Source organism: Neophocaena asiaeorientalis, unplaced genomic scaffold (genome assembly GCF_003031525.2).
Source record: "Neophocaena asiaeorientalis asiaeorientalis breed wild unplaced genomic scaffold, Neophocaena_asiaeorientalis_V1.1 scaffold146, whole genome shotgun sequence".
NCBI lineage: Eukaryota > Metazoa > Chordata > Mammalia > Artiodactyla > Phocoenidae > Neophocaena > Neophocaena asiaeorientalis.
In genome coordinates this window covers 2,646,456-2,671,847 of record NW_020172676.1, presented here as the reverse complement: position 1 = coordinate 2,671,847, position 25,392 = coordinate 2,646,456, and the positions used below count along the sequence as shown (strand labels likewise).

The following is a 25,392-nucleotide window of genomic DNA, read 5'->3' as shown; positions in this document are numbered from 1 at the left end:
GAAAAAGGGGAAAAAAAAAAAAAAAAAAAAAAAGCAGAGCATGCAAAGTTAGATACAACAGAGCCAAATGATCAGAAAGAAAAAAAAATAGTTTGTTTGCATTTGTTTATCAATTTTTAAAAAACTATTAAACAGTAATTTGGGAGCCAAATATTTTAATATTTTAGAAATTGATCGGAATGAGTTATAAATCTAACTGTAAGTAATAATGATTATGAGAATTACATTACTATCTTAAATATACAAAATATTTATACTGCTTAATAGTTGTCACTTCCCTCTTAGAACTTGAAAGATTTTAACAATTTTTTATCTTAGCAATGTTAAAAATATGATATTCAGGAGGTTTTATGCTATACTGGGCAAACTTTTCAACCCAAAGCACTAAAGAATCCTGCAAAGGGTTAAAGAGACTTCATTGTATATATGTATGAAAAGAAATCTGTCTGCCAGACAAAAAAAATTAGAGATCTTAAGATGGAGGATTCAAATTGCACTTGTTTACACTTTCAAGCTATCTATTTATTTACCCCCTCCAAAGATTATTTATAGAGTTCAGTAGGCAAAACATGCAGCAAACATTCTCATTTTACATGTTTGCATGTTCAGGTTTCAGACAGTGAGGACAGAGTAAAATCTACTTGCACAAAATGAAGAGAATAGTCTTTTTCTCTGTATGTCTTTTGGAAGTACAAACTTCTGATATCCATGGAGATGATGGACGCTGGAAAAAGTCTTCAAGGTTTTACTTGAATAATTTACCTTATGGAAGTAAAAGTTTAGCATGGCATAGAAATAATCTCTTGAAAGCAACTTTTTAAGTATTTACGAGAAAAAGGTTTATAAATGTGTTCTGCGTTTTAAGAGTTAACAAAGGGCAGTGATTTTGTTGAAGATTTCACAAATACAGATGAGACTCAGAATACGTTTGACTGTATCAGTGTTACAGACTTCTTCTGGAGTTCAGAAAAAAGGTTTAATGGTGAAATTCTGAACAGTCTGATGAATTGCAGATTGCTTTGTTCAACAACACCAAAATCACTGCCCTCACACAAATGGTATTTTAGGTTACATTAATAAATGTCATTTCCCAATTTTCTGAAATTAAAGATAACTGAACATAACCCCAGGTTTCTCATTCTTAAATTAAGCTATAATAGAATAATCCCAAATTCTACAATTGTTAATCATCCTCTTTTTTATTGGGTTAGCGAAAAGAGCGCAGGAAAAACCCGAACGAACTTTTTGGCCAACCCATAATTAACTTAAAATATCCCATTCACGGGAATCCTAACTAGTATACATTTTCAACTGTAAAATTACAACGATCTATTTTATCGAGATTTTTTCCTATACATCATTGTCAAATTGGGACACATACATTTGAAATTTGAGAATCAAAAGCACATATGTTTGTATAATTTGGGGCTATAGAAATGAGCATAATTCTCATTTGTTGGTGTTTACGTTCCTACTCACCAATTGTTAGATGTTATACCTAACTCTTAAGATTTGGCATATTTAATCATCAACAAAAAATATTTTTCTAACCTAAAAGTTGATGGTTCTTCCTATCTAATACTTTTACTTGAGCATTTAGAAAACATTTTTAAGCACTGATCTCAAATCAGTGCTGGGGGAATCATCCTATAGAGAATATAAATAACCCAAAAAGAAGGTATTCAGAGTATAAAAATGTATACAGATGTTAAAGATTTACTTAAACTTTATTCCAACTACTCAACTTTCCTTTCTTTTTTTTCAACTTTCCTTTTAAGTGTTATTTTAGTAGCTATTTAAATGTTATTTTGTTAGTGAGCATAAGAATTAGCCGAAGTTATTTAATTATAGACCTTAATATAATACAAAGGTAAATTTTTCAACCATAGCATCAAAATTTCAAATTCCTATACTGACTTTTGCAATCAGGTTAACAATTCAGAATCTCACATCTTAATATACAGTGTCATTGGAATCAGTTGTTGCTGAAGCATCTCTGGCAATTTCTCACTACTTTTAACCAAAAATTATTTCTGATCCATTATATCAGACTTTTTAAAAAGTTCTTTATTAGAATAACCTAAAGTGACAAGAAAATAATGGATCAAGTCTTCAAAAGGCCTTATTTTACTACTTCTATTCAACTTTGCTATGAAAACTATAAAGCTCCAAATTCTAAAATTAATCTTTGTATTTTCTAACTGCCTCTATATTTTAAAAAATTTATTTGAAAAATAAAGTTGACAATTAAAAATCTGTTAGGTTCCCAAGCTTGATAATTAAAGCTGTATTTTCTTTTCTGTTTTATTAAAATATAGTTAGTTTACTTCATAAAAAACATGCTCTGATATATACTTACTTCATTTGCAGCCATCTTCCTAGATCTTGGAAGTGGAGACTTCCTGTGTATATGAATTGGCTCTGATACCATAGGTTTAAACAATATCACAGCTCGATCAACCTCATCTTTTTTAGAAGTATGTGGCTCATCATCACTATCAATTTTAAAAGATCTCCTGCCTTCATTCTGTGCAGAAAGAACATAACATAATAAAATTCAGATAAAACAAATCAATCTCTTCAGATGAACAAATTCAACCACCAACTGGTGTAGTCACTTGCAGTACATATACAAGTTTGTTTATTCAAGTAAATTAATAATTGAATTCTTATGAAAGCCTAGTATTATTCTGGATATTGTAAGACAGATGATAGAGTTCCTGACTTCAAGAAATACATACTCTTTGGATACATTAAACCATAAAACGACAATAAAGAGCCATATAAAACAAAGTACTTAATTAAATTTCATCCAATGCCCAAATAAATAAGCAATAATAATAAATGACAGTAAGAAAAAAGAGATCAGTTTTGTTACCAGTAATGCCATCAACTCAACCACAAACTGAAACAGTATCTAAGTTATAAATTTTAGAAAATTCAAACTCTATGCCAAATATTTCCAACAAATGTAAAGACTGCATACTTAAATAACAACCATTTGATGACTCACTGAATATTTAGTATGTACCATGTGCCAAGACACCGATGAATAAGATACTGTCCCAAATTATAAGAATCTCACAGTATAGTACAGAAAACAGATACGTTTAAAAAAGTTACACTAAATATCCATCTAAATAGAATTGATACCACATGCTGCAGAGCAACTAAGCCCGTGTGCCACAACTACTGAAGCCCACACGTCTAGAGCCCGTGCTCCACAACAAGAGAAGCCACCGCAATGAGAAGCCCACACACCGCAACAAAGAGTCACCCCCGCTCGCCACAACTAGGGAAAGCCCACGCACAGCAACGAAGACCCAATGCAGCCAAAAATAAAAACATAAATAAATTTAAAAATAAATAAACAGGACGGATAAATTGGGTAAATTACACTAAAACACATATTTTAAAGCACTAAGAATGGGCAAACTAAAACTAATTACATCAATGAATCTTATGAATGTACGTTAGCTAAAAGAAGCCAAGCAGAAGTACATAAAAACCTTCATCAAACTAAGGGGTATAGAAAATAAAGATAAACTTCTTCAACCAGGTAAGGGATAACTAAAAACTTGAAACAATCATCACAATTAATAAATCACTGGAAGACAAGAGTGCCCACCATCACTAAATCTATTCAACATTTTGCTGGACATTTGTCATCATTCACAGATATGATCATATACATAGAAAATTCAAATGACTCTATGTATAAATTATTAGAATGAATAAACAGCATGCAGTAAGGTTGTTAGTTATAAAATCTCTCTATAAAAATGAGTTAAAATTCAATATGAAAATAGCAAACAGAAAATGAAATTTAAATAAGCCATTTATGATAACATAAAGAATTTAGGAATTACTCTGACAAAGAAAATACAAGACATTAAAAAAAGTCTTAATTTTATCAAGAACATATAAAGAATAGCTCACTAAATTCAGAGCTGTATATCAAGACCTTGGACTAGAAGATTCAATTCTGTAAAAGTGTTATTTCTCTCAACACTGATCTGCAGAGTTTATGTAATTTCAATCAAAATTCCAAAAAGTTCACTTTGAAACATGACCTTTTGCTTTAGTTTGGGAATGAACAAGGATGATACTAAGGATGCTTAGTATCAACACTTCTACTCAACACCATACTAGTCCTAGCCAGTAGCACTTCACAAAAAGCATATTCAAATAACCAATGAATATAAGAAAAGGTACTAATCCTTATTGGTCATGAGGGTAATGTAAATTTAAGCCACAAGATATCACTACATAGTCCCCAAAATAGCTATACTAAAAACACTAATCATACCAAGTGCTGATAAAGATATGGTAGTATCTTTGGAAAGTTATTTGACTGTATTTTAAAAAGTTGAACATATGCATACCCTATAACCCAGCAATTTTACACCTACATATATATCCAAAAGAAATGTGTACATATGTTCAGAAAAAGACCTGAACAAGAATCTTCATAAAAGCATCCATCTTCAAACCCTGAACTGGAAACAAATCAAATGATCATCATCGTGAAATGGATTAATAAACTGCACCATATTTATTTAATGTAATCCTACATGGCAACAAAAATGAAGAACCGATGAATCTCAAACACATAAAGAAACCAAACCCACTCTCCACCCCCAAAAAGCACATATTTTGTGATTTCATTTGTGATCAAAAAGTCCAAAAATAGACAAAATTAATCTATGGTGCCAGAAGTCATGATAGTAGGTAACTTTGGGGAGAAGGCAGGGAGGTTGTGAGAAAGAGGGGGCACAACTGGTTCTTCTAGAATGATCTTCTATCTATAACCTGGCTAGTTGTTTTACAATTGTGTTCATTTTATGATATATCATTAAACTACACACTTATGATTTAGGTATGTTTACGAATATGTATTATAGTTTAGTAAAAAAGGTTTAAAGCTGAGTACATATTTAACTTTTGTAAGGTTAAGAATTAAACTGCAGTAATTCGTAACAAGTGCTTAGCATAGTAAAGAACGGACAAGTCCTCAAGTAGGACTTGAGGACAAAAACAAAAATTATAGTTATCCATTCTAACTACTGATATTAAAAATCCAAAAAATCTAGAGAAAAGATAAAATATAAAATTCTAATATTCGTAAAAATGTTGTCTACCCAAATCATACTTCAAGAAATTTAAACCATCTTGCTACTTATTTGAGATAAGAATTATAGTACATAATAGAAAATTCTTAAAGAAACCTCATTTATATTTAGAACTGTAGTAACTAAGCAATGAAAATTTCATCTTCATTACCTCCCTTGAAGCTGGTCTATATCCATAGCCAGATGGTAAATTTTTGTCTTCTTCACATCCTTTGGCTCCTGGACTAAAATGTAATTCAACATGAAAGCGTTCCTCAGAGGAAAGATCCTAAAAAATATTACAGAACACTTTCAAAATGAGAAACTTCAAGTTATTTATTTACCTCTGGTAACACACACAAATCAAGACTCTGTTACCTTGTTAGGATCCTCGTAAAGCATGATAACAATCTGAGTCATGTAGTTGAGTTCATTGACAACATTTAAATAATCCATAGCTCGTTTCCACTGTTCATCCTTTGATTCCTGAACAAATGGTAAGCATTTTCTCATATTATGTTACTTTAAAACCACTTTATTTTCATTATGGTAATTTGTTTAATCCTGATTGATACCACACAAATGAGGTGAATACTTAATACTCAACAAGCTTATATATACTCAACAAGCTTTCTTCTACTGCCACCACCCTAAGTGTAAACTACATCATCTTTCTTTAGATCACTGTGATAGCTCCCTAAATGGTTTCCTCATATCTACTTCTACCTATCTATTGTCTACACAGAAACCAAAGCCATTCACTTCCCTGCTTAAAACCTTTTAATGGCTTCCCAATCTCTTAGAATCCTCAAGGCATGGCTCTCCAAACTTATCTGTTACAATTTTATGCATCACTCACTATTACGCTCCAATTATAGGCTTTCTCTCCATTCTTACATCTTCTATGTTCTTTCTACCTTATAAATAAGTGCAAGAAAGTTAAAAGGTGACCACATAAGAGATGTATCTCTCCTCCCCTAAAACAATTCCATCATTACTAATGGATATATAAGCTCTTGCCTTGCTAATTAAGGGTCATTTTTTTCTCTATTTCTTTTATTAAAGCTCCACTAATCCTCATATGTATGCAAGGGATGCCAGTTTGCTATCCTATTAAGGAATAAAAAAGAAATAAAAAACAAGAGAAAAGAACATATGAATTGGAAAATTTGATGGGAAAAGAACACTTACATAGTCTTAGGGTAACTCTGATAATAACTATTCATCGAGGCCCAATGATAAGAGAAATTAAGAATCAGGAGACATATACCAAATCTTCATACATTTCACTGACTGCCCTTTATTTTAAAAAGTACAAAAGAATACAAAGTTGAATTCATTTTCTTTTAAAGATTATTTTTATAGATGTGCATAAATGTATATGCTAATATATATATACATATAAAAAGTTTTTTAATTCTTATTTTTTGCTAGCTTGGAGATGGCTGAAAAGATATTTTTGATATATGATAGAAGTGACATTGTATTCTAGATAATTTGTGGTTTGAGTGTACTGAGAAAGAAAGGGGATATTAAAATTTCTAAGTCTGTGTGGTTATCACTTCCACTGCCAATCTCTAAAACATCATTTTCTTTATTTTTTCACATACAAACTTCCTGGGAATCTTATTAATAGCCACTGCTTCAGCCATCATTAATATGTTGGCTTACCAACTCTGTACCTTTAACCCAAACCTCTAGCCTTACATATAAACATACTACTGGTCATGTTCACTTGACTAGCCTACTAGTGCCTCAAATTCAAGCTATCTAACCTCATTACTTTCCTTCTAATGCCTGATACTCCCCCAAGTGTTACTTATCAGTGAATGATAAGTAATTTTGTAGATGATCCTGTTAGAAATATGGGAACCTTTCTTGACTCTCTTTTCTTTCTTACCTTCCACACCTGTAAGCAAAGAAAGGGCCTCAAGGAGAGTGTTGGTGAAAGTTAAAATGCCTCAGAAAGAGAGTGTTAGTGAAAGCCTGAAAGGGCACTGAGGAGGTTGTTGGTGAGGGACTATAGGAAGGTTAAAAAAAAATCGTACTGGAAACTATAGGAAAAAGAACCCTTGTTATGTAGTGGCATAAAGTGTAGAAGCACTGTAGCCTGCAGACAGTGGAACTCAATGAGCTAGCTACCAAAAATTCCAGGAAAAATTCTCAAAAGGCCACCAAGATTCTTCTCACTACCTGTGATGAACTATGAGAGGAGGGAGATAAACTACAGGAAGATGGTTAATTAAAGGAGCCAAGACTTGCAGAGTTCAGAAATAAAACTGTTTCTCATTCCTAGCCTCTCCAGACAGCAAAAAATGCTATAGTTAAAAAGTGGCTTCCAGGAAGAACAGAAACGCAGGAATCTGTCATGAAAACATGGGTGTGATTGTAAAAACACTTGCTAAGACTTCAGAAAGATTTAAGGCTCACAGACCTTTCAAAGACGCAAAGGCTTTCTCAGGATTATACTAGCATGTCTCTCAGATACTCACTATTAAGCAATAAGGACTGCTGAGTACTATCCCTCAGTAGACACAGAGGGAGCCCAATGTAAAAATGGGCTTATTCTTAAGATTTGTGGGTGTGAACTGTTTAATAAAGTAGATTATAAATTACTCCTTTTTGTTTTGTTTTTTAAATTATACCATCTTGAACTAAAAATAAACAGACCTTTGGATCCCCAAACTTCCTTGGACAGGAAGCAGGTTAAAGAAAACTACTTAGCTGCAAATGTGAGCTACCTTTTATGGAAAAGGAAGGATGACCTAGATGAAGCAATTAAGAACCCAAAGTATGAAGCCATGAACCATTATAAACAACTCCCTGGCAGTATGACAGAGCCCTAATTAAGGAATGGGCAGTAAGTACCTAGGCAGATTTCAAAATTGCTATGGACCAGTGACCATGGTGTACCTTCTGTTTTCCCCTCTTTTGAAAAGGTTATCTACAGCAGTTATTCTATGCTTATCCCACCACTGTATGTCAAATGTATGAAGGACAATTGGTATCATCAGTTCATAGGTCTATGAAATGAGATTGAGTTCTCCTGAGCACTCAAGGAGCTCTCCCCAAGGAGTCCCATCCACACCTGGACCTGATTTAGATAATGAGATCCTGGATGTCAAGTTTATGCTATAATAGATAAGCCTGAGGGAATACTGGAGGCGAGATTACGTGAATTTTGCATGAGGGAGAAATATGGATTGTGTGGGTAATGGACATACTGTGATAGACTCTGTTTTCCAAATATGGCCACCAAAATACATCCAATCCCAAGTATTCATCTTACAATAAGTAAGTGACAGTGATACTCCACTCATCTAGTAATATGGGTCTATTCCTCACCCCTTGAACCTGGATGGGCCTCTGTGACTGCCTCCAAAAATGCTCAGCAGAAGTGATACTACGTAACTTCATAAGTTAGGTCATAAAAATGCTTTGTGCTTGCTCCTTGCTCTTTCAGGAAGTTCACTTTTGGAACTCAGCTGCTATGTTCTGTGCATCAAGCACCAGACATGAGAAGAAAGTGGTGAGATGACTTGAGCCCGAGCCACTGTCTGACTGCAACATCACGAGAGGCCCAATGCAAAATTGCCTAATCACAGTCAGCCTTTAAACCATGAGAGAGAAAAATAAAATGACTGTGGTTGTTTTAAGGCAGTAACCTTTGGTATGATTCATTACATAACAGTAAATAACAGTCACAATGTCCAACCAAACACCAAGTCCTATTGATTCTAACCTCTAAATAATGCAAATTCATCAGTTTCTCTTTATCTCACTGCCACTGGCCTGTAACATTACCTAAAATATTTTGTATTATTGTTTGCTTAAATGGATCTTCTCCAAAGGGAAGAGAACATGTCATTATCTCCAACATCTAGCAGAGTGCTTGGTATAAAGTAGACCCTTGACAAATGATGGTAAATAATGAATTATTAAAAACTGCACAGTAAAAAATGGTGTTAGTGATTCGATTATAAATTCAATAACACATATTTGTTAAATAGATTTATATAACTTATCCTACTTACATCACATAAGGCACCATAGCGAAGAATAGACAGTAAAGAATGTACATGACTTTCACTGGTGAAATATAATCTGGTACGGACATGACGTTCAGGTGACAGAACACCCCTGGAATACCTAGAGTAAGGAGCAGACAGTGTTAAAACGTAACCATGCAGTTAAAACTTAATGAAATTATTTTGTAAAATGGAATTTAATCTTACTAGAAGTAAAAGAACATAGTAAGCAAATCTATCACTCTTCCAGTAACAATTGAGGCGTTATCTTAGCAGGTATTCCTCTAACATGAAGATAACTGGAACTAACTGGGACCACTGAGATTAGTCAAAGAAGAATTAATATTAGTCAAGTTCACTGTACATAGGTTATTTAAGCACCTTTATTAACAGTGAAAGAGGTCATAGCACTAAAGAAGCTCACAGATGTTAATGCTGCTGAATGAGGATGATCACTGATGATCACATGTGAATGATAACACACATCCTCTTTCCCTATTTGCCTCAGTTTTTTCTCCAATTTGGAGCCAAAAAGAACCTTGGTTGGAAGTTAACTATTAGAAATACCTAGGTAATATTTATTTCCACAGTGTGCCAAGTAATACACTCCTGATTTAGCCATAGGAACATTAAAAAGTAACTAGATTTGAAGAATGCAAAAACAGATGCCTATAGACTTAAATACCAGTACAGTCTCTTACACAGGATGGAGTTTATTTACAGTGTCATCATCTTGTGTCCTTTGAAGATCTGAGCGAATTTTTCTAACTAGAGGAGTACAGTAGCCTTTGGCAATCTCCAGTTTTTCAGCTTTAGTTATACCATATTCCTGAGCAGAACATACACAACATTAGAAAAAGGGTATAATAATAAAGAACTCCAATAAAGGTACTACTAAATTTAAGAATTTTAGTGAGCGACAAGTATTTTTATTCAGCATCTTTTGAACATTATACAATGTTCCTAGTTTACATTTCTGCAACTTCAAGTACACTATTCCCCAAAGTATTGAGTGTAATTAGAAGAATTTTATTTTGGTGTAAATGAAAAAGAAAGTAATTTCTAAAGAGGATAGGATGAATGGATGAATGTAATCTTTATGAAAAGTATTCAACTCAACCAGGTTTTAAATGTAGAAAACAACCCTAAAAGAAAGATGGATTAAGGGCACAAACACTAAAGCACAGAACAAATAGTCAATAAACATACAGAAAGAAATATAAATTGAAACTATGAAATTTTTGTCTATTTGAATATCAAAGATTAAAAAGGTTAACAAATTATTTAAAAGCCTTTGGCCAATACTGTAAAGGTTTTAACTAGTGGTTAGCCAAAAATGCCGTGAAATTATCAAACTTAATGAGCTGTATAACCATTATAAGTTAATTAAATGAGGAATTACAATCCAAAGTGTTAAGAAAACATAGTAATTGTAAGAATTATAATAAAAATTACAGTTCAAAGGGGTAGATGAGAAAATGACCTGATATAAGAAAAAAATCTGTGATGTGTGTGTAGATGGGAAGAGAGGGTATAAGAGGAAGAGGGCAGAAAGTGGGGTGGAGGCAGAGGAAGGCAGGGACAGAGCGGGAAAGAAGGAAGAGTAGAGAAGAGGGAAGAAATAAGCACACTCTTTCTCTCCCAGTTCCTTCTGGGATACCTGTATTTAAAGGCTACTTGCTATTATCAGGTACTTCCCAGATGGCAAAACTTTAGTATGGATAATAAATCTCAAAACTGCCTAATAAAGAAAAGGCTGATTGATTAGATGGAAGACGTATGAAAATGGAACCTCTTGGGTCATTTACCTTAAACACAAAAGCTTGGTTGGTTAATTATCTCACCAACATAGATGACTGTGAAATTGGTATGAAAAAAAGAAATATGTATGCAATTGAGTATGTATGTGTAAACAAAAGGAAAATGTTGAAATTAACATCATCAAAGGAAATTTTTCTGTTGTTATTAGCAAGGTGTAATGAAACAGGCACTCTCATACTCTGCTGGTCTGTAACAAAACTGGTAAAAGAGTTCTGGAAATCTTCTTGATTGTATGTAGAAGACATGTATAAGGAGAGTGAAAGAAAGTAAAAGAATCCACATTTCCAAATGTGAGAAATTGGTTAAATAGTTATTATTACACCACATCATTCAGTCATTAGGAAAAATGAAGTATATTTAGCTTTAATGATTTGGAAAAAATTTCTTGATGCCAAGAAAAAAAAATCAGGTTATAAAATAGTATGCATTTCCTGGTTCCATTTTTGCAAAGAATACATTTGTCATATATACGAATTTATGAAAAAAATTTTATCCATGAATTTAAGGGAAAAGGCCTTTTAGAATTTTCCAAAATAATGAAATGTTTTTCTCTAGTTGGTAATGGCATACTGATTTTTCTTTTGGCTATATCTATATTTTATAACAAAGATATATTACTTTCATAATAAAAAAACCTTTCCCTTCAAAACAGTGACATATTTTGTAGAGCTGAAAAAGCAAGCTGCCATAACCAACTAGGACCAAATAATTAATTGTTGGATACCCAAGTTCTCTTATTTCTTCCACAAAAAGAACTGATTAAAATAACAGATGAAGATATTTGAAAGCTTATTATATGGTGATATTTAATGAGAGTGTCATTGGACTTTATATTGCAAATGCTATTATAAAGAATCCTCTGCATTTCATAATACAATCACCAAAGAAATGATCTTCAAACTTCAATAAATGTGTGCCATCTCAATTAAGACTCTTAATAACAAATATAATCTTTAGATGTTCTTATCTTCCATCATACCATCGAGGCTCTTTTACTATTTACTTAATTTACTGAGGTAACATTGGTTTATAACATGTCTCATGCGAACATTATATTTTGACTTCTGTATAAACTACAGTATGCTCAACACCAGAAGTTGTTTCTACCCATCACCATACAGTTTACCTCCTTTACTCAATTCACCCCCTTTCCCTTCTGGTAATTATTACTCTTTTCTCTATAAATACATGTTTATTTTGCTTGGTTTGTTCATTTATTTTTAAAAAATTTTAATATTCACATTTGAGTGAAATCATATAGTATTAGTTTTTCTTTGAATGACTTATTTATCATAACACCCTCAAGGTACATCCATGTTGCCACAAATGGCAAGACTGTATCTTTTTTATGTATTCCATTGTATTATATATACTACTTCATCCATCCATTCATCAATGGGCACTTTCCATATCTTGGCTATTGTAAATAACGCCACAATGAACACAGGGTGCATGTATCTATTCGAATTAGAGTCTTCATATTCTTCAGATAAATACCCAGAAATGGAATACCTGGATCATAGGGTAGTTCTAGTCTTAATTTTTTGAAGAATCTCCATACTGTTTTCCATAGCGGCTGCACCAATTTACATTCCCACCAACAGTGTACCACACATTTTTCCACATCCTCTCCAGTACTAGTTATTTCTTGCCTTTTTGATAACAGCCATTTTAACAGGCCTGAGGTGATCTCTCACTGTGGTTTCGATTTGCATTTCTCCAATAATTAGTAACGTTGAATATCTTTTCATGAGCCTCATGGCAATCTGTATGTCTTCTCTGGAAAAATATTTAGCTCCTCTACCCATTGTTTAATCAGGCTGTTTTTTTGTTGTTGTTGAGTTGTATGAGTTCTTCATATATTTTGGATATTACCCCCAAATTGAATATATGATTTGTAAATATCTTCTCCCATTCCGTAGGTTGTCTTTTCGTTTAGTTGATGATTTACTTTACTGTACAGAGCTTTTTAGTTTGATGTAGTCCTGTTTGTTTATTTTTGCTTCTGTTTCCCTGCCCAAGGAAACATATCCAAAAAGATATTGCTAAGACCAACTTCAAGGAGCATACTATGTTTACTTTTAGTTTTATGGTTTCAGGTCTTACATTCTAGTCTTTAGTCCATTTTGAGTTTTGTGTATGGTGTGATATAGTGGTCTAGTTTCATTCTTTGGCATGTGGCTGTCCAGTTTTCCCAATACTATATTGAAGAGACTATGCTTTTTCCATTGTATGTTCTTGGCTCCTTTATCATAAACTAATTGTCCAGATATGTGCGGGTTTGTTTCTGGGCTCTCAATTCTGTTCCATTCATCTACATGTCTGCTTTTCTTATCTGTTATAAAAATACAACTTTTTATTGTGTAAAATAAAACCTCTTTTGCAGAATAAAACTTCTACTTAGCAAATGAAAGATGTTGTCAGAGACTAAGTCCTTGTTTTCTAAGTCTATGTTTCTTATAGTAAGGCCCAAAGACATATTCTTGCAGTATGAGATATTTTTATCCTCTTTTAAAAAGAATTTATTTGCAAATCACTGATTTATACCATATACTTAAACCTGTCTACATCATATACACTGACCAAACAAATAAATAGTTGTTCTTTCATGCTGAAAGAATAAGCTAAACTTTAACATGTACACAAATACTTATAGGTAAGTTGTGCAGCCTGAATTCCCAGTTTTTAAGTCTCTAGTTTTTCCTGGATATTCTGTGAATATTAGGAAAAGGACACTGGAGTTTTTTTTTTTTTTTTTTTTTTGCTGCGCTGGGTCTTCATTGCAGTGCATGCATTTCTCATTATGGTGGCTTCCCTTGTTGCAGAGCACGGGCTCTAGGCGTGCAGGCTTCAGTAGTTTCAGAACGCAGGCTCAGTAGTTGTGGCTTGTGCGCCCCAGAGCACGCGGGCTTCAGTAGTTGTGGCGCATGGGCTCTACAGCATGTGGGCTTCAGTAGTTGTAGTGCACAGGCTCACTAGTTGCAGCTTGCAGGCTCTAGAGCACAGGCTCAGTACTTGTGGCACATGAGCTTAGTTGCTCCTCAGCATGTAGGATCTTCCCGGACCAGGGATCAAACTCATGTCCCCTGCGTTGGCAGGTGGATTCTTAACCACTGTGCCACCACGTAAGTCCTGAAGTATAGTTTTAATTGTAGTAGATTTACAGTATTGTGTTGGTTTCAATTGTACAGTAAAGTGATTCAGTTATATATTGGGTTGGCCAAAAGGTTCGTTCGGGTTTTTCTATAACATAAAAACCCGAACGAACTTTTTGGCCAAACCAATATTTTTTCAGATAATTTTCCATTATAGGTTATTACAAGATATTGAATATAGTTCTCCTTGAGAACTAGTATATAGTAAATTCTTGAGAGAATATAGTAAATCCTTGTTGCTTATCTATTTTATGTATAGCGGTGTGTATCCCATACTCTTTATCATTCCCCCTCTCCCTTACCATAAGTTTGTTTTCTATGTCTATGAGTCTGTTTCCACTTTTTAATATAGATTCATTTGTATTATTTTTTAGATTCCACATACAAGTGATATCATATAATATTTGTCTTCCTCTGACTTAATTCACTTAGTATGGTGCTCTCTAGGTCCATCCATGTTGCTGCAAATGGCAATATTTTGTTTTTATGGCTGAGTAATATTCCATGGTGTGTGTGTATGTATATGTGGTGTGTGTATGTATATATACGTATATATGTGTAGAGATATATATATATATGTATATATACATACACACACCACATCTTCTTAAACCAATCATCCACTGATGGGCACTTCAGTTGTTTCCATGTCTTGGCTATTGTAAATGGTGTTGTTATGAACACCGGGATGCATGTATCTTTCTGAATTAAGAGTTTTTATCTTTTCTGGATATATGGGAGTGGGATTGCTGGATCATAAAATAGTTCTATTTTTAGTTATTAAGGAACCTCCCCACTGTTTTCTATATATGAGTATCTTTAAGTGAGGCTACTTTTATATACAATCTTTACACTTTTCATGTACAGTGACCCTTGAAAAACGTGGAGGTTAGGAGCACCAACCCTGCACACCACTGAAAATTCGAGAATAACTTATTTGTGGTTCTGCATCCCTGGCAGATTCAACTGTGGATATGTGGATCATGCAGTACTGTAGTATTTACTATTGTAAAAAATCTGCGTATAAGTGGACGCACTACAGTTCAAATGCACATTGGTCAAAAATCAACTGTATTTCATTTTTCCTGCTTTTTAACTTTGGTTCACAGTTGGAATGTGTGATTTACTCCAATCTCCCTTTTACAATGTCCAAATGATCTTTTGGTAATTGAGTTGAAAAAAGTTCTCCAAAGGGCATCTGCAACTGTTTTCTTCTAACACATTTCTTATCTCAACTTGTCTTGTCACCTGTCTCTTTATTATCATCTGATTCTCTGTTTAATTACATTTCAGTTAACTGAATTTTGGTTACACCTCTATTTTTACTCTCCTATAATGATAAGGCCCCCCATTCCACCTCTACCACACCCCACAAATAACTACTTACATCCTGGCCTCTAAATATTATTTTCAAAATACTTCCACATAAAGTAAAAAACCTTCCAAAATTTATATAGGGACACAACTACCTTTTTCTCCCACTTTGCACACATTCCCATAGCACAGAGCTGGTAGGTGCACAATAAATGCCCAATAAATACTTAAGTGATTTATCGCATCCTATTTTCAGTTGTCTTGTTTGTTGTTAGCATATTATTATTAAGAGTATCAATTCTTAAATTTTAAAAAGTCACTATAAACTATTAAAAAATCAAACAATGATTTAATGTAACAAAAAGTTTAAAATATAAATTCATAATTAGTTACTTTCCTTTTTAAAATTATAGGCTTACTGGGACACAAAAACCAACTATCTTTTATCCACTGATAGACATTTTAAAAGTATCTATATAACAGTACAAGAAAATTGATATGTAGGAATTACTTACCTGAGGGATAACAATATCTGCTAATGCCTTTGAAAGCCTATATAATTCCATTGTGTTTTCTAATTTCAAGGAACCATTATGCTGGACATCATATTTTATACAGTCATATATGTCAGGGATTTTACTAATATCATATCTTCCATTCTTTGTTTTAAAGTCTTTCTCCAACTTGGACCATCTACGTAGCATGAGCTCTAAGGTCTCACTATGATAAAGCTGAATATCTAAAACAACATAACAGTTTTAGTATATTAAACTTCAAAATCAGATAAAGAATATATATTAAAAATTGGTAGTTAGAAACTTCTTAAATATCAAAGGTAAAATTGTTAACAATCTAGGAAATGTTATCATAGGCATATACTATTAGCAACCATATATTTTGTAGACTTGAATAAAAGTATAAATACATGGGTTAGGAACTGGTTTTATAGAAGACCTTCCATATGTTACATACGTTAGTTGCCCAAGTTATTAACTAAGCTAGTCTCAGAGCCAGAGCACTGATCACCTTCCTGTTGCTTGCTCCTTCTTATTATGCTGCCTATTTGCTGCTGAGCTGTACAGTAATGCTACGTAATTAACCAAATAAAAATGTTTTATTATCCCTTTCATGCTACCACAGATAAAAGCAATTATAACTTCGCTATTATTCTTTTGCTGGATATATACTAACTCAAATTACACCTAGACATACCTATCTAATGCTAAATATAGCATTAAAGGCTTGAATTTTTTATGATTGGCACATCTTATTTAAAAATGTTTATAGCAACTGGATAGTGCCTTTTATTTGTGTTCTAATCTAAGGAAAACAAAATATTTACCTGATGATTTGGGATCTTCCATTCGATGTCTGATTTGAGAAGTCAAACTTTGTATCAAGAAATACACTTTGTCACAGGTCTTCACAGGATTTTTAATTAAATGCATTGATTTGATAAGAGAAATGCTTCCAGATGGAGTAAGCTACAAATGAATAGAGTATATATTTTTACATCTGGTTATGCTCAATTGGCCAAGAGAACAATATACAAAATTTTCCAGTAGCTGCAGAATAACTCAAACTACAAATGAAGATACCCCCAAAATACAGAAATAAGATCAAGGAGGAAATAAAAACCTCAAAATTTCATGTTAAAAAAATCCTAAACCTTAGCTAACATTAGATTATCCACAGGGAAAATCTAATAGAAGTACTCTAATTTACAAGGAGATTTTATTCTAATATTTTGCAGACATTTTGCTGATTCACTTGGTATTTGCAAATATGGTTTAACCATTTGACATATATTGACATGGAATAACCTCGAGACTATTATTTTCATCACTTTTTCCAGATGAGGTACTTAACAGAGGTTAAAGCACCTTCCCTAAGATCAAACCACTAGTATGCAAAGAGTGAGATTAAAAAAGCAGGTAATCTGGCTAAAGAGCTGTGCTCTTAACCACCATGTAAATGCCTTTGTGATGAGATTTTCTGCAAGTCAACAAAAGCCATTAATGACAAATAGTTTCAATTTTCACTGTTGAAACTTTGCTTGGCAAGTAATTTAACCCCATCAAATAAGTTTGTATAAATATAAAAAATGTAAAGTGGAATTCCACTTCTTGTTATGGTGAACTAGGTAGTTTAGGCCAATCTAACCACTGAAGATTAGTAAAAATCCTGGGCAAAGAACTTCTATACTTCTGCTTTAAGGTATCTGAGAGATCAGATATTAAGAATTATTAAGAATTATGGAAACCAAACTCTCTGGTCAGAGATCCAGAGAGTGATACTGGCTTTTAAGGCTGTTTTTGCACTGGAGACATCTGTTGATTCTGAATGGACAGCAGAGAAGAAGAATACAGCTTTAATATCATTTTAGGTTAACAGGACAAAAAAAGTGAAGTCCAGGATTTTCAAAGGTGAAACTCTGGTAAACTCTACATTTAGGGTTCAAAAAAGGGATAAACTGGAGTCTGCATTTTTAACAAGACCCCAGATGATTCTTAGTCAAGTAAGTTTGAAAAACACTTTAGTTCTAGAGTCCTTGCTCTGTCCAGGAAGAGGATAAAAGCATGATGTAAACATTCAATTTGCAAATGTCATAGAAGCCTATTGTTATCTCTTGGGTAGTGACAAAACAAATAGTAAAATCAAATATAATTTTCAAACTACCAGGGAAATAAATAAATAAAAAGTACCAATTCCAATGAAGCAAGAAAGGAGAGAAAAATAAAAATAGGCAGTATAAATATAAAGCACTTAAAAGGATAATAGATTCATATACAAATTTCAGTAATTTATAATATAAATGAAATAATTGTCCTAAACAAAGATTTTCATGACAAATTTTTTTAAAATCTATATGCAGATTTTAAGAGATACATCTAAAAGTATAGTTTCAGAAAGACTGAAAGTTAAAAGATAAAAAAGATACCGTACAAACACCAAGTAAAAGAAAAAACAACTGTTTTAGCTATATTAATCTCAAAGTAAATTTTGAGGCAAAAATACTGATTGAAATATACCAATTCTTAATTTGTATGCATTTAATAGCATGACATCAAAACATGTAAAGCAAGGCTTAAGAGATTACAAAGACAAGAAAAATCCACAATTATAGTGGGAAATTTTAACACACAACAGTAAAGAAAGAAAAAACAGACCAAAAAAAAAATCAGCAAGAATTTTTGTTTTTACCAAAATGATATAAAGTTAGAAATAACAAAAATATAACTTAAAAATGCATAGGTTTGAAAATTTTAAAAGTACACTTCTAAATAACATATGATCAAAGAAATCACTAAGGAAATTAGAAAATGTCCCAGATGGCATAAACCTCAATTTATGAATACAGTCAAAACAGTGCATAAAGGGAAATTTATGGCCTAGAGTGTGTATTTTACAAAAGATTGAACATTCATGAGTTAATAAGCATCCATCTAGTGACACTAGTTTTTAACAATTAGAAAAAGAGCAAAATAAAACTACAGAAGTAGAAGGAATAAAATATTAAACAATAAAAATTAATAAAATAGAAAACAAGTGCATAATTTAGTGAACCAACAAATCTGAAAGACAGTTCTTTTAAAGGACTAATAAAGCTGATCAACTATGGCAAAACTGATCAAGGAAAAAAAAGGGTGGGAAGACTGTACAGTGTTATGAAACAAAAAGGAATATCTCTACTGATCTTGCAGACATTATAAACAACTTAAGAGGAATGTATACACAAATTTCTAGAAGAATGTAACTTAATACAGACACAAGACATAATAAATGGAAACTACTAAATTACTCTGGAAACCACAATTACAAGCTTTCCCATCAAGAAAATGCCCATGGGATTTACCAGTAAATTTTACCAAACATTTACTGAAACATATATACACGAATTATTCCCCCCAAACAGGACTCTCTAATTAATTTTATGAGAACAGCATAATCTTGATATTGAAAGCAGACAAAGACAACAAGAATAAAAAAGTAAAGGTCAGTATGACTCATGAACACAGATGTAAAACTCCTAACCAAAAATATTAGTAAACGCAAACCAGTGATATATATATATATTTTTAAATGAGCTTATTCTAGGAACCACGGTAGCCTCTCCCCCAAATCATGCGATGTTTAACAGATAAGAAAATATACAATTTAAAAACTTGTCATGATAAAACCTCTTAAGAAAACAGGAGTAGAATGGATTTTCCTTATTTTGAAAAAGAGTAGCTTTAAAAAAATCTACAGAGATCATACTTAATGGACAGTGTTAAAAAGATTTCCCTTTGAGAATATAAACAAAAACAGAAAAGCCACTTCTATTTACTATCACTTTGATGGTACTAGCTATTAAAGTAAAGCAATAAAAAGAATTAAAAACTGGAAAGGAAGACAAAAACCTGGGGATATGCTTTGAAAAGATTTTTTTTAATCTACAGATAAATTACTAAGTTAATAAATAAAGTTGACACATATAAAGTCAATATTAAAAAAACTATTTGTACATAGCAGCAACAGATAATAACCTTTTTAGAGGGAGCGTTTACAAGTACACAAAAATTTTTTTTAAAGATGTAAGTTTTCACAAACTATAGATCTAATGCAATCTAAATCAATATTCCAACAGGATTTTAGGCCAGGTTATTTTAAAATTTATATGGAAATACAAGAAAAGCCAAGAAGAACTTGAAGAAGGACCCATGTAGGATTTGGGAGATCTTATTCAATGGCCCAAGAGTCAACAAAAGAATACGTTCTAGAAACAAAGAACACACATATGATAAAGCTGGCACTACAGAGTAGTGGGGAAAGGATGGACTTTTCAGTATGTGGTGTTGAGACACCTGGATGTACATATGGTTGGGGGGAAAACATCAATTTTGACATCCTTATCTAATAGCACACACAAAAGTCAATTTTAGCTAGATTGTAGATAAATGTGCAGGGAAAAACAGTAAAGTTTTAGAAGATCATATATGGGAATATCTTATGACCCCACATTAGAAAAAGGTATTATACCATATGCTAACACACATATATGGAATTTAAGAAAAATAAAAATGTCATGAAGAACCTAGGGGTAAGACAGGAATAAAGACACAGACCTAGTAGAGAGTGGACTTGAGGATATGGGGAGGGGGAAGGGTAAGCTGTGACAAAGCGAGAGAGAGGCATGGACATATATACACTACCAAACATAAGGTAGATAGCTAGTGGGAAGCAGCCGCATAGCACAGGGAGATCAGCTCGGTGCTTTGTGACCGCCTGGAGGGGTAGGATAGGGAGGGTGGGAGGGAGGGAGATGCAAGAGGGAAGAGATATGGGAACATATGTATAACTGATTCACTTTGTTATAAAGCAGAAACTAACACACCATTGTAAAGCAATTATACTCCAATAAAGATGTAAAAAAATATATATATATAAAAATAAAATACAGGTTTAATTGTTAAACCTATGATAAATTAAAAAAAAGAAAAAGGTATTATAAAGAAAGCATTAAAATGCACTGAACATAAAGGAAAAAATTGACCTTGAAATACATGGGGGAAAAAAAAAGAAATTCATGGAAAATAAGAATTTCTGCTTATCAAAGGAAATCATTAAGGCTCAGAGTAGATGGTAGTATTTAGAACACATAACAAAGAGCTCATATCCAAAATATACAAAGAAATTCTACTATTCAATAAGAAAAACACAGGCAACTAGTAGAAAAAAAGGACAAGACTTGAAGAGCAGGCCTTATGAAAGAAGATACCTAAATGGTCAACGAATATTAAAACCACAGTGAGGTACTACTATACATCCACCTTCAGAATAGGCAAAATTGAATGGTCTGAAAATACCAAGAATAGAGACTATGTAGAGCAATAACAATTTCCATGGACTTCTGGTGGGAGTATAAATTGCTTCAATGACTTTGGAAAACAGTTTGACATCTACTAATATCGAAATATTAGCACACTGTGGGGCACAACATTTCCACTCCTAGAATACACCAAAGAGAAACATATGCTCATATGCACTAGGAGGCATATATGGATATTCACGGCAGTATTAGCATAACAGCCTCAAACTATAACAATATTAGAAAGCATATATAAATTGGCATATACTCATAAAATAGAACATGGATCAACAGACTAGGCCAAACATGACCTGTGATAGCCTGTGAGCTAATAAATGGTTTTTACATTTTTAAAAGGTGGTTTAAAAAAGAAAAGCATATGCAACAAGCAACTATATGTGATCTCCAAAGCCTGAAATATTTACTATCTGGTCTTTTACAGAAAAAGTTTGCCAACCTCTGAAAACAATACTACATAGAAATGAAAATTCTGAAAATTCTCAAAACTATGGATGAATTTCACAAACATAACACTGAGAAAAAGAAGCCAGACATAAAAGAAAACATTCTATTACATGAAGCTTAAAAAATACCCCAAACTGAGACTATGGTAGCTACAGATACATACTTAGCCAAATAAGCACTCTGGGTATAAGACTATAAAAAGTTAGGATAGTGATTATTTCTAGCAGATAGGGAAGGGGCTGCAACTGGGAAGGGACACACAGAGCCTAGAGTTGTTCCAACGTTCTGTATCTCTGTACTGATTATATAACTCTTTGCTTTATAATATGATAAGCTCTAAGTTTACATTTTATGCACTTTTCTATGTGTAATATTTGACAATGCATGTAATATTTGACAATGCAAGAGTTTGGTAAGACCCACCTTTTCATAATCTTCAGCAGTAAAATCTCTGTCTTTCTGAAGTATTTCATGAAGTCTTGCTTTCACACGTTGCTGACAACTGCTCAAAGAGTCACTATCACTATCCAAAAGGCCATTCATGTTTGCACTTTTCACCATCTGAACAAGAATGGGTGTAAGTTCTCCTTCTAGAGCTAATAGCCCCTAAATACATAAAATAAAGCCAAAACAGATTAAGAATTAGTATGCAAAATAGAAGGTATCTTAATAATTATCTTGTTACATGCTGAATTTCAAAAGGTGTAAGCTTACTATTTACAATAAACTTTATTAATAATGCAACTTGTCATTGCCATTTCAGGGCTAAGTTTAAAATTTAGAATATTAAAATAATACCTTAGTAAAAATCTTTTTAAATGCTATATTAGATGAAAATTCTAATAATTCTAAAAAACATTTATTTATACCTTTGCAAAAGCAGCTGCAGTCATCTGGACTCGTCCTTCATCAGAGGCATATATTTTAAGGTCATGTCGGTAGGTACTATGTAATCTAAGTAAACCACAACCAGGAAATCCTGCATAATCTCCTGAAAATAAATCCTCAAATCACTTAAGCTATATTTTTACCTCACTGTATTTCTATAAATATTTAATAACATCTCAAAATTAGGATTTGAAAATATGAGGTATGAATTTAACTGAATTAAAGAAACTCCAATATTTACCTTGACCTCCAGGATACATACACCTCAAAGCTCTTCCAAGTTCTTCAGCCTGGACCCAGCCTGTATGAATTTAACTGAATTAAAGAAACTCTAAGATTTACCTTGACCTCCAGGGTACATACACCTGAAAGCTCTTCCAAGTTCTTCAGCCTGGACCCTGCCTGCAGGGGTTAGTTCTCCTCCCCATTTTAGAACCAGAAGTAAGGATGGCTCTTCTCTTCGGCTGTCTAAGATACATGTGAATGAATAAAGCAAATGTCAAGGTTTTTTCTTCTAAACAGACATATTTCAAGATTAATTTTTTTCTTTATGTCTCTTCTGCAGTGGAATATGGCCCTTACGGAAATTATTTTCTTCCCTAAATATACCTTTCTTGTAGGCTGTTGCTTCTGCTAGGAATACCCCTTGCTCCACCTGTTAAAATCTTACTAAAATTTCAAAATCTCTCCCACACTCTAGAAAGAAGGCTCTTTCCCAGTTCTCTAAAAGGAAACTTCTCCCTTCCCTGCTCTCAGTGGTATGAGAGCAATGGTATTTGCCCAATGTATTTAGTTGTACTACATATACTAGATTAAGAGCTCCTTGATGACAGGATTCAGATCTTGGCTTTATATTAAGAGCCTCCTGCAGTGCTGTCACATAAAAGTTAATGTTATCTGAAGTGAAGAAGATATACACATTTTTATGATTAGTAATCAGTGATTTGCATAACTTTCAAGATGTGAGATGACAGAGCTTAATATTTATTATAATTTAAACTTATGGGTGAGATATACAATAAAATATAGCCAAGAATAGCTTTTTAAATTTGGAGTTGTAGAATCTGTATGTTCCAGACCAAAGTATATTCTCAGATATAGGGGAGGTCTAAGTTTCTATATTTAATTTTGACTTGCTCTTTATCACGTCCTAAGATCTGTGCTTGATTACAGAAACAAAGGTCATTTAAAAGTTAGCACTATAAGCACTAAAGAATTTGATGATTCATTAAAAGTGATAGAAAATCACCCTTTCCCCTGGGGCTAGTTAGTAGCTGTATGTGCTTTATCATGCAAGCCAACATTTATAGAAAGGTAATTAACTGACTTGTTAATTATAGTTGTTTATGGATTTTTTTGATATAAACATCAAAATATAGAAAATTAATCTGTGTTGCTATTAATCACAAGGTGTGACAAGAGCAATATATCAAATTTTAGAATATATAAAGATCAACATAATCAAATTTGTTTGCATTTAAAATAATCATTACTTCAATTTTTGTTACTATAAATAATGCCACTGTGAATATCCCTATAGAACAATCTTTCCCTCAATATCTGATTACCCCCTTGGGATAGATTCTTATAAGTAGAATTAAGGTCAAAGCATATGAAAAATTTCTGAAGTGGTTTTTTTTTCCCCCCAGCTGCACTGTGTAACATGCTGGATCTTAGTTCCCCGACCAGGGCTCGAAACCGTGTCCCCTGCAGTGGAAGAGTGGAGGCTTAACCACTGGACTGCCAGGGAAGTCCCCTGAAATGTTGATATATATTGCCAAATTACTTTTCAAAAAATTATGTCAAAGCTTCCCTGGTGGCACAGTGGTTAAGAATCTGCCTGCCAATGCAGAGGACACGGGTTGGAGCCCTGGTCCAGGAAGATCCCACATGCCACAGGGCAACCAAGCCTGTGTGCCACAACTACAGAGCCTGAGCTCTAGAGCCCACGAGCCACAACTACTGAGCCCACGAGCCACAATTACTGAAGCCCGCACACCTAGAGCCCGTGCTCCACAACAAAAGAAGCCACCGCAATAAGAAGCTGGCGCACCACAACGAAGAGTAGCCCGCACTTGCTACATTTAGAGAAAGCCCACGCACAGCAACAAAGACCCAATGCAGCCAAAAATAAAATAAATAAAACAAAGTAAAAAAAAAAAAAAGAGTTATGTCAATTTACAATCCTACCAGTAAACTGAAATCTTGTCACATTGTACTCTCATCAGCATTCTTTATTATCATTTGATAAAGAAGAAAATAAGAAAAAACTTTGCCAGTGTGACAGGCAAGACTGATTATTACTATTATCATTATTGTATTGGGCATCTCCACTTCTCCGTAAAATGGCTTCCCAATCCCTGCCCATTTTTCTTTTGAAAAGTAAATGAACTTTTGTGCTCACTGCTCTTAGGAGACTAATTTTAAATGCTTATTCTGATTTATTGGCGGAGAAAAATATCTATTTTAGAAACATGGTGATTACGTATTTTTTTAAACAGTCTTTTCATATTTCTTAAGTTTTCTTCCTGTATACCCTGTATGGGATAGGGACCCATTAAGTAACATTTAGTTATAAATAAATAAGCTTTCAGAAGAGTAAAAGAGAAGTCCTAGACAGTTTTCAAAATAATAAAAGGTATCCTTTACCTAAAGGATAAAACGTAAAACATCTTTTATTTAAAGGATAGAAGGCATAGTTAACACAACTCCATGTTATTTTTCCTCTATTCAGCATGCTAACCCCTAAACTATTAGAC

At 33.2% G+C, this 25,392-nt stretch overlaps 1 protein-coding gene across 8 annotated transcripts in view; it reads right to left on the bottom strand.

Moving 5' to 3' along the window:
• PPIP5K2 (diphosphoinositol pentakisphosphate kinase 2) overlaps positions 1 to 25,392 on the bottom strand; it is a 75,146-nt gene that overhangs the window by 17,975 nt on the left and 31,779 nt on the right. For 6 of the 8 annotated variants that reach the window (XM_024739695.1, XM_024739700.1, XM_024739694.1 and 3 more), the window contains 10 exons: positions 22,976 to 23,101; positions 22,615 to 22,736; positions 22,169 to 22,351; positions 16,772 to 16,913; positions 15,945 to 16,168; positions 9,841 to 9,968; positions 9,146 to 9,260; positions 5,490 to 5,597; positions 5,284 to 5,400; positions 2,360 to 2,527 (listed from right to left, as the gene is read on the bottom strand). In XM_024739695.1, coding sequence (XP_024595463.1) covers positions 2,360 to 2,527; positions 5,284 to 5,400; positions 5,490 to 5,597; positions 9,146 to 9,260; positions 9,841 to 9,968; positions 15,945 to 16,168; positions 16,772 to 16,913; positions 22,169 to 22,351; positions 22,615 to 22,736; positions 22,976 to 23,101 — 1,433 coding nt within the window. The remainder of the gene's footprint in view (positions 1 to 2,359; positions 2,528 to 5,283; positions 5,401 to 5,489; positions 5,598 to 9,145; positions 9,261 to 9,840; positions 9,969 to 15,944; positions 16,169 to 16,771; positions 16,914 to 22,168; positions 22,352 to 22,614; positions 22,737 to 22,975; positions 23,102 to 25,392) is intronic. The other 2 variants (XM_024739696.1, XM_024739699.1) reach the window with 1 other exon arrangement.